This window comes from Silene latifolia, chromosome 11 (assembly GCF_048544455.1).
Source record: "Silene latifolia isolate original U9 population chromosome 11, ASM4854445v1, whole genome shotgun sequence".
Taxonomy (NCBI): domain Eukaryota; kingdom Viridiplantae; phylum Streptophyta; class Magnoliopsida; order Caryophyllales; family Caryophyllaceae; genus Silene; species Silene latifolia.
In genome coordinates this window covers 19,906,793-19,917,713 of record NC_133536.1, presented here as the reverse complement: position 1 = coordinate 19,917,713, position 10,921 = coordinate 19,906,793, and the positions used below count along the sequence as shown (strand labels likewise).

The 10,921-nt window shown below is 35.7% G+C and overlaps 1 protein-coding gene across 2 annotated transcripts; it reads left to right on the top strand.

Annotated features, from left to right (window-relative positions):
- On the top strand, nucleotides 1–5,456 carry LOC141611308 (isocitrate dehydrogenase [NAD] regulatory subunit 1, mitochondrial). Of its 2 annotated transcripts, XM_074429824.1 has the most exons (5): nucleotides 49–724; nucleotides 1,092–1,133; nucleotides 3,916–4,155; nucleotides 4,450–4,528; nucleotides 4,918–5,456. In XM_074429824.1, the coding sequence occupies exons 1-5, from the start codon at nucleotides 188–190 to the stop codon at nucleotides 5,190–5,192; spliced, it is 1,173 nt and encodes a 390-aa protein (XP_074285925.1). In that variant the 5' UTR covers nucleotides 49–187; the 3' UTR covers nucleotides 5,193–5,456. The 2 variants fall into 2 exon arrangements, with proteins under 2 accessions (XP_074285924.1, XP_074285925.1); XM_074429823.1 differs by lacking the exon at nucleotides 1,092–1,133 and having other exon boundaries at nucleotides 1–724.
- Nucleotides 5,457–10,921: the final 5,465 nt, after the last annotated feature.

Sequence of the window (10,921 nt, the reverse complement as noted above, 5' to 3'; positions counted from 1 at the left end):
ATTCGAGAGCCGCAATCCAACGGAATGTGTCAGATAACAACGGGCCCATCCCATCCCACCATCCCACCATCCCATCCCAAACTCATACTCCCCTTCTTCCCTCCTTTCTCCTCACTTTTCATGGCCTCCAACTTTCTTCCCTAAAAATCACACCACCTCTCAAAAAAATCTTCAATTTCCCCAAAAAATGGCGAGAAGACAATCCCTCACAACCCTAACCCGCCTCCTAACCCAAACCCGAACCCAAACCCAATTCCTCAAACCACACCAAACCCAAACCCGATCCGTAACCTACATGCCCCGACCCGGAGACGGAACCCCACGACAAGTAACCCTAATTCCGGGTGACGGAATCGGACCACTGGTAACAAACGCGGTGGAGCAAGTATTCGACGCGATGCACGCGCCGGTGTATTTCGAGAAATTCGATGATATTCATGGTGATATGAAGATGATTCCGGAATCGCTTATCGAATCGATACGGAAGAATAAGGTTTGTATTAAGGGTGGATTGATGACGCCGGTTGGTGGTGGTGTTAGTTCGTTGAATATGCAATTGAGGAGGGAACTTGATTTGTATGCTTCGCTTGTTCATTGTTTTAATTTGGAAGGATTGCCTACACGCCATGAGAATGTTGATATTGTTGTTATTAGGGAGAATACTGAAGGTGAGTATTCTGGGTTGGAGCATGAGGTTGTTCCTGGTGTTGTTGAGTCTCTTAAGGTATGGTTTTTGTTTCTTTGTTTGTTTCCGTCTTGTTGAATTGTTTACGTTTGCTTTTTGGAACAAAGAACGAGGCCGGGTAGAGATGAAGTGCTTTTTGGAAACGTAAACAGTTCTTGGTGTTGTTAAGTCTGTCAAGATATTTAATTGTTGGATTTTGTTTCTTTCTTGTCACATTGAATTGTTTACGTTTGCTTATAGAACAAAGAACGAGGCCGAGTATAGAAAACGTAAATAATTCCTGGTGTTGTTGAGTGTTTTAAGATATTTAGTTGTTGGATTTTGTTTGGTATTGTTTGATGGTTGTTGTTTACTCGAATACTCAATCCGTCCTGATGAATTGTTTACGTTTGCTTTTGGGATAAAGATGGAGCACGAAGAAGAAAAAAGCGAAATACATCATAGAGAGGTAAATGAATGACCGAGACACTTGAATATGGAAAATGTGAAGTAATGATTTATTGGGATGGAGGGGAGGAGATACTTTTCAAATATAAAATCAGGAAAGTACTTTACTTGCCTAAATAAAATTTAAACAAATGACTGGGATACCGTACTATGGAAAACAAAATCGAAAACGTAATTGTTACTTCATTAGTCATGGTCATTACTCATTACTTTAGTTCGAGAGAGAGGTAGGGACCGTTTTTGTATATTGTATGTTTGATGTATCATTGTGAACCGAATTTTATTTTTAAGCACGGGGATGGTTGATTTACCCATTGGATTATAAAGATAAACAAATGATAGAGACGCTCAGCTTGGCTGGGAATAGGTGAACAAATGATGGGGCGGGAGGATGACAACTAGACTGAATTGTATTTTCGTTCTAAATGGAGGGTCAACTTATACGTTAGAATTGTTAAAATGTGATGAAATAGGAAATAATTGCCTAGGATGAGAGTGGTATATAGTGTAGTTACTGTAGTAGGACTCTTATGACTCAATCCTTTCTTTATTTGATTTTATATTGTTGTTTGTTTTGAGGGATAGAATAGTTTATTCATTTAATGGTTGTTTAATTGTTTTGACATTCCGTACTACCTTGGTTGTGGTTATTTGTGGTATACATATTGACTGTGGTGGGAAAAGTTGGCAGTTTAATAACATTAGGCGTGTTTTCATTAGCCATTTAGTTTGACCAGTTTGGCAGGGCGGTTAATATCGTGTTGTTCGACAACAAGATGGGACCATTAGAGTACTCAATATTATGAACAATTTGGCAAGATTTCAGGTGTTGTAAAGGGTGCTGAAAAAAATTATCTGGATTAATGTAAATGCGGTTGAAGCTAAGTTCCTTGTCTATCTTGATGATCTAGTAAAACTTATTTCGTAAGAGAAGCAGATTCTGGCCAGGGCTCAGGGGGTGAGAATGATTTTGGTGTCAGTAGAGGAGAAAGAAGGTGACTTCGAGCATAATCTTAGGTTAGATAATAGTCAGTGTGATATTAATGATGATAATGCTGAAAATTGTAGGATTCAGACCACATTGTCACTATGATGTGTTTAGGCTTTATTTCTTTCAATATGATCACTCTTTTTAAAGTGAGTTGTCACTGGAGTATGGATTAAGTCGGTTTGACAATTTGGATACGGTGGAGAATTTTGTGGAAGCAGAGGTCTCGGATTTCGATGTGGTAGTTAGTGTAGATGGCCATATTTAAGTATCTAACGGCACCAATTTCGTGTGGACGTGCATTAAATCGTCAAGTTTGTTTAGGTTCAGGTGAAGGTAATGGTATTTGTGAAGTAGATGCTGGGTTTAGTGTCACCAAGAGTGCGTGGTATTATTAATACATTAGTGATCTAGATGCCTCATTGAATAATCTTGTCTTGGTTGTTGATTCTTGTGGGAACAGCAATATTATACTCGGTTGAGAAGTGTTAGGTTAACGACCATGCATGTCAAACTCGAATAGGGGATAAGCTTGATGTGTGAACAACACGAGATATGGGGGAACAAATTACATACACTTCTGTGAATTTATGCAAGTGTATGATCAATCTAAACCTCAAAAATATAATCAAAATGTGAAGGTAAACAATTGCTAGTGACACCAATATGGAAATGTAAACAATTGAGGACCGAGGGAGTAGATACTAGATAGTACTCCATTTTTTTACGTTGTGGTTAGTTATGGCTCTTTTGTCTGAGGTTGGATATTCGTTGAGCTCTCATGACTCATTATAATATTTCATTGCTGAAATATTTCTTGTGCCTCTTTTCTTATCCTTCTGTTTTCTCGAAAAAAAGAAAACTTTGTTGGTAAAACATGGTAGTTTTGGCCTGTGGTTCTTCGAGGTTATGTTAGCTTTTGAGGACCTAAGGGGTAAGGTTCTGCATATGTTAGACTTCTCATTGGCCTTGTTGAGGCAAGGAAGACGTGGTTGGGGACTTGTGGTTGTTAGTCGAAGGTTGATCTTGCTCAGTGTTGACTGATAACACCTTTCTTTGGCTTGTAAAGAGTGTAAATGAGTGTTCTTTATGTCTGGGCACTGCTTGATTCCTGACGCATCTCTCCTCCCATATCACTCGCACTAAATGGGAAAAATATTAAGTGTGAGCTTATTAGCCCACCAATGAATTGATTGATCAGTTGATCATAAAAAAGGAAGAAATTCAGTGGAAATGTCAATGCCTACTTTTTGTTTTGAGCTGCTTATTCCACCGTGTAGCTTTAGTTCTCCAGCTCCATCTACCTTTTTATGTGCTATAGGCCTGTTTGCTGTGTTACTCCGACACGCCGACACGAGTCATGGCCGACAGGTGTCGGCGTGTCGGACACGGCTATTTGGGGTGAATTTTCCTGTTTTGTGGTCTAAATTGAAGTGTCGTGTCGTGTCGTGTCGTGTCCGACACCGACACGTGTCAGACACCGACACCGACACGTGTCTGACACGCGACAAGGCAGTTAAGTGAAGTGTCGGAGTAACATAGCCTGTTTGTATATTGTTGCTCTTACAACTTTCCTGATGTACTTAGCACGCTCAAATTTCCACAAGTCTCTGCTAGATGACATCAGTTGTTTTAAGTTTTCAAGGCTTGAACTTTGACTGATATAATGTGTTCCTATTTTAAATTAGAAATTTAATCGCATCAGTTTCTTACATATGGTGTCGTTTTTGTTTTATTGCCCTGTATATTTTTTTTTCCAAAAATTGGAGCCTGAAACTATTTTCTGTTGGACTAGGTGATAACAAAGTTCTGTTCTGAACGTATCGCAAAGTATGCATTTGAATATGCCTACCTGAATAACAGAAAGAAAGTTACTGCTGTTCACAAAGCCAACATCATGAAACTTGCTGATGGACTTTTCTTAGAATCTTGCCGTGAGATTGCAAAAAAATACCCTGGAATTGAGTACAATGAGATCATTGTGGATAACTGTTGCATGCAGCTTGTGGCAAAGCCTGAGCAGTTTGACGTGATGGTTAGTATCCTAATTTGATTACTACTTCTCTTCAACTTCATTGTTACGAGTTAGTTATTTAGTGCTTTGTTGTTTTTTTGGTCATCTTATGAGACACTGACAAAATGTATGTCAGGGGTAACAAGGGTGATTTGACTGGTTATTCCTAGTGATCTTATCATGCCTTATTTTTTCAATCTCTTAAGTAATCAAATTATGTTTGTTGATTGGTACTTGTCTTATTCTCAAAGAGAAGATTACAAACTGTACTTGGGTTTAACAGGTTGCTGATGAGGATTCTTGTGTGTTTAACAGGTTACTCCCAACTTATATGGTAATCTAGTCTCTAATGTAGCTGCTGGTATTGCTGGTGGGACAGGCGTCATGCCAGGAGGTATAATACTCTAATTCTATATCTTTGCATATGCACGATTGTTTTAAATATTGGCCACGAGTCCACGACATTGAAAGTGACCCAGTTGATCAAGGTTTTGAAAGTTACCGCAACCGTATTTTGAGCCGGTTTCAACCACATTTATAGCGGAAAGGCACAGATCAGGCAGCGATTATCGATTTCGAGTTTGATTCTCAAACCGATATTTAATACCATGGCCGCCACTCGAAAATGACCTGGTTGTCACTATGAAACTTAATTGTTTCTATCCAACCCGAATGTCCATTTATCAGGTCTTAGCTTATTAGAGCTGTTGTCTGAGTTTAAGCCTTTAACATTCATTCAGACTGATCTAAGCATTGACACTTGTTATCTTGGGTGATATTTAGGTAATGTAGGAGCTGATCATGCGGTGTTCGAGCAAGGTGCATCTGCAGGAAATGTTGGAAAACAGGAAATGGTGGAAGAGAAGAAAGCAAACCCTGTTGCTTTACTCCTCTCCTCAGCCATGATGTTGAGGCATCTGCAGTTCCCTTCCTTTGCAGATCGGTTGGAGACTTCTGTGAAACGCGTAATCGAAGAAGGTAAATACCGAACAAAGGATCTTGGTGGGAACAGTTCTACGCAAGAAGTCGTTGATGCTGTCATAGCGAACCTGGATTGATAATTTACCACTCTCGTCCTGAGCACATTATCTTTGGGTTTTGCCCTTGCAATTTCCGACTTAATTCTTTTGAGGGGAACATTAGTTTTCCGGCAGATACTCCTTTACTTGGTTTTGAGTTTTCGTTAAATAGTATAATTCATCTACATCTAGATGCGGTGCTTTCTCTTAGGCAGGGTTTTGTTTAGCAGTTCTCTCTAGTACTAATAATACCGACTTACTTAATAAGAAATGGCTTTCGGAAGTTCCCTCGTTATTAATGAAGAGCTTTATCTTGATTTTGAATTAGCATAATGCATTAATGCATAAGCCACCTTTGAGGCCAAGCTTTCTTGGTAACCATCTACAATGTGTATACTATCGGCATCGTCTGGAAATCATGCATCTGAAGAGATGATTCTTTTGTAAATCTGACCCAGGTTATACTCTTTCAGATCAACTACTTCTTTGTTGATGTAGGAATTGAAATTTCCAGAGTTTGAATTAAAATTTCCGCAGAGTTAGAATAAATTTTCTTCACAAGTTTACGCGAGTTACTATCTATGAAATGTGTTTCTTGGGAATAAGTTCGGTCACAGTTGTGGTATCGGTTATTGATTTCTTGCGATAATCGATGTTAAAGGAATGAAAGAGAAGTTAACGCGCAACTGCTAGTAAAGTGTACTGAGATTTCGCACAATGAGACTAATATCAATATACTCGTTAATATATAAGGTTTATCATTTAATTAATAGATTATTACTTGAATCTATTATCATTATCATAGTAAGGGCTCAAATATAGTTTAAACTCGAGGCCCCCATTTCGCCTTAAGAAAGAACTGCTTTTTATGAATATGATACAAGTAAAGACCATCATTAGTAGCATTCCAGAAACAATGTCGACCACCACAACCATTATCGACAAAATCCTTATCCTCAACAAATGCAAGAAAGTTAATATGGCCATTCGACCGGTAAAAGTCACAAGTGTAGTTTGTTTCTCCAAACAACTGAGTCTTGAAAGCCCATTTATAGCTACCATATATGTTAACTTGGTCGCTGAAATCTTGTTGTTGGTAGTCGGAAACACAATGGAACTTGAGAATTTCGCCGGACATCCAATTCTCGAATATGATATGAAACTGAGTACCTTTGAAAAAAGGGTATGCTTCAATAATGCATATTGTTGTTAATGTTATGAACAATATGCATTTCAATACATGGCTTATATTTGTCATTTTTGTATGTTTTTTGATGATTAATTATGGATGTTTGATTGAGGTGCTAATCAATATAAATATGGTTAGATGATTTCTGTATTTTGGTACTAAATCAGGAGGTGGTGTGGTACCTAGTTGATTTTCTTCTGAATTGGGTTTTTTATTAATCCGGCATAAAATCAATCGGATTTGGATAAAATCAATCAAGTTTCTAAGATATGTAATTTGTTACTCCTTCCATTCAATATTTATCCCTTTTCACTGAATTGGGTCTTTATTTAATCCGGTATAAAATTAATAACTTTGGAGAGATAGTCTTTCAATAAGTTATTGAGAGACCAGTCTTCCGAACCCTTTTATTTATATTTCGTTACTCATTTGTTGTTGATCGTGACATAGTATTTTCGTACCTATTTATATAATAAATGTACTCATTTTATCTTTAATCATGATTTGTACTTACTTTTTATCTTTAATCATGATTTGTACCTACTTTGTTACTTTTAATACCACTTTTTCTTAAAATTGTAAAATGGTCTCTCAATAAACTTATTGAGAGACCGTCTCTCAGGAGACTTACTCAATTTAATTTAGAAGTATAGTTTTTGGATTTTTAAGTATAGTTTTTGAGCAATGTTGTATTTTTTTAGTTTAATAATTGAGTGAACGAATTCAAAAACTTTATAGTAAAAACTCACATATATTCTTTAAAATAAAACTCGAAAATTTTATTATAAAACTCAGAAAGCAGACAATCAGATGTACTACCTTTGGTGTATAATCTATGAATTGAATAGATAGAGGTTATTAGTCATTGTTAGATAGTTTGAGTGTAGTGCTTAGTATCTCGAGATTAAGGCCCTGTTTGGTAATTAGCAGATTGATATTAGCAGAAACAGATTGGTCCAGCAGATTATAAATGACAGATTGAATTAACAGGTTTGACTAGTATATTTCAATTAGCAGATTTAGTAGAAGTGTTTGGTGATTAACAGATTTTGGTTAATAGATTGTTGTATCTATGTGTAAATTGTTGCTGACAGATTCATATTTCACGATCTACTAATTTGAATATGCTGGGTAGAGCAGCATATTGGAAAACAATAGATTGAGCTCCAATCTACTCTTTCATATGCCATTTACCAAATACTCAAAATAGTAGATTGATAAGTCAAACATGCTAAAAGCCTTGAATATGCTGAAAATTTCTCAATCCGCCGTTTACTAACACCCCCTAAGTATAGATTAAAATCTTAACTTCTTAATTAAGAGTTAAATAATTGTATCATTGTTACTGTTTGAATAATAATACAAGTTAGATTATGATGAATCTCATAACAAATAATACGTGCTTGCATTTTACTACTTTTATATTTTTTATACCAAAAACCAACACATTATATATAATTGGATAATTGATTACATACCTTATATATAATTGGTTTAAACTATATTCATGTGAAAAAATCTATTTTGTTATCTTTAGAAGTAATTTTTAATTTCTTTTATTAGTTAGGGAGAATCATAGGACCTTATTGATAGATGAATTATCTCAACTAAAATTTTAACGTGATAGTTCAGGCCCAATTATTATATTTATATTCTATTACGCCCTCACTCAAATACCCATAGGGCTTGAAGAGTGATTAGTGCACAGACTCCCCCATACCATATGCTGAAATTCCACTTCGTGAGATATTGAAGGCTGGCGGGATTTGAACCCGTGACCTTTGGTCACAAAGGCTGTGATATCATGATAGATGAACAATCTCAACCAAAATCTTAAGGTGATGGTTGATATCCAACTATTATATTTATATCCTCTTTACTTATTTGACATATATTAATTGATAACTCTGAGCTAACATAAGCGACTCGACTCAAACCCGATCAAATCCGTTCGCCAGGACCCGAAAATATTCCATCGAATTGAAGTCAACCCGCAACCCAAGTCGAATGACATGTGTTTCGACTTTAACCAACATGACTTGACTCGATGGGAGACACGTTTAGAAAGATAGGCCTGAAATTGACCAGAAGCTTCCCCGATCCGAAAGATAACCCTTAATTGTCTCGAAATGTAACACCAATATTAACGAGAAGTCAAGGTGATAAAGACCATAAGATAATCCGGAAAAAGAAAAACAAAAAAAAAAGTTTAAAAAATAGAGTCGATAAAGATCTAACAGTTTTTATAAATGTATTTAAAATTAACAAACTTTCTAATTTCGTTAAATAATGCCCAGAACTAAACTCGAACTGTTCAAATAATCGGAATAAATTGACCTGAAAATGAATTAATGAGCCAAATTAGGCAAGATCTAACCCAAACCTGATTTGACTCAACAAATTATTGAAATGACATGAACCGATAATGACTGGACCAATAATGAACTTGATAATGACTCGGCCCAATCCGACAAATCTATTTGAATGGCCCAACCCAGTAGCTACTCGAACCCGATCCAACCCTCACCTGAGCTAAGAATTGATCTTACTAACCTGATGACTTGTAAATGACTTGAATTCGATCGAGATATAGTCATGAGCTGATATGACCCGACCTCACCTAAATAACCCAAATAACCTCACTCGAACCACAGTTGAAAATCTATGAATTCAGAATAATCAATCAGGTATGAACCCTCTTCATCCAATTAAAATACACTGGTTAACTTATAATAACTACCACTATTATCAAACTAAAAAAAAGTTCATAATCGATCAATACCAAGATTTACATCTCCAACCTATTTTCATTACTAAAGCCCTTTTTCCATTAACAAATAAGGATATGATTATTGGTGAGTTATGAAAAGACTCACTCAATACCTCCAATAATCTATCATAGTCTTGACAAAGTTTTAAGTTAAGTCTTAGAAATTCAAGACTCCAACTTAAGACTTTTATAGGGCCTTGACACAATTGTCAAAGGAAGTCTCTACATTTTCTTAGGTGTAATGAAAAAATAGAGTCTGAGATGAATTTGACGGATAATATATAAAATCTAAGGTCTCGTTTGGTTGCCATACGGGAATTAATATCCCATGATTTTACAAAACACGTGAATTGGCCAACTCATGTGAATTGCCCAAAACTCGTTTGGTTGACATCCTGGAATTAAATTGACACAAGAGTTTCCAATTACCTAGAGAAGGCTAGGTAATTAAACTCCTCCATTATGGAGGAGTTGGGAATTCATGGGAAAAAGAAAATCCCATGATTTGGGGTAATCAAACATCCCTCATTTTTCCAAATCATGGGATTTTCCAATTCACCCATTTTTGAGAGAACAACCAAACGAGACCTAAATTGAGTCTTAGATGAGTCTAAATAATACCAAAATAATAAAAATTAGTAAAACACTGATATATTTGTTATTGCATGCGGTAATAGTCTAATAGACGTCCACCGAATGAAATAAGTGGCACAACAGCTTAATACTGAAAACCGAAAAAAAAAGGCTAGTAAGATCTCACAAAGAGACTAATACCAATACTCATTAATATTTGAGGTTTTTTTTTTTTTTTTTTTTTTTTTTTTTTTTTTTGTCAGCCGTAAAAAAAGGTATCCTACTAATATTACTCGTATATGTTATCATTATCATCACAGTAAGTCTCGCATACAGTTTAAACTCGAGGCCCCCATTTCGCCTTAAGAAAGAATTGTCGTTTTTGAATATGATACAAGTAAATTCCATCATAAGTAGCATTCCAGAAACAATGTCGACCACCACAACCATTGTCGACAAAATCCGCACCCTCAATGAACGCAAGAAACCTAATATGACCATTTGTCTGATAAAAGTCACAAGTATAGTTTGTTTCTACAAGCAACCGAGTCCTAAAATCCCATTTATAGCTACCATATATGTTAACTTGGTTGCGGAAATCTTGTTCTTGGGTCTCGGAAACACAATGGAACTTAAGCATTTCGCCGGACATCCAATTCTCGAATATGATATGAAACTGAGTACCTTTGAATAAAGGGTTTGCTTCAATAAACCATATTGTTGCTAATGTTATGAACGATATGCATAATAGTACATGACTTACACTCTTCATTTTTCTATGTTATTTTTTTTTTTTAAATTATGGATGTTCTATGTTCTATTGAGCTGCTAATTTAATCAAGAGAGGTTCTGAATTGGGTTTTATTTAATCCGGCATAAAATTAATCAATTTATTAAGTACGTAATATGTTACATGTTTATCCATTAATCGTGTTGTGAACTTAACCCCAACATTTAAGAATAACGTTAAGTTAGACTAGTAACATATACAGTCTTTACTTACTTGAATAGAGTTAGGTTTATGTTACTAAATACTACGGAGTACTAATATTTACACTTTATGTTTATGTAATTAATTGCAAGTATTAGGAGTTACTCCGTATTTGTTTATATTTTAAGAGTCTTAATGTTGCTAGATAAGTTAGGTTTTAATAGAGGTTATTTGTCATGGTTAATTAGATTGTGTGAGTGTAGATTGAAATATTAGCTTCTTAGTTAAGTGTTGGACAATTTATT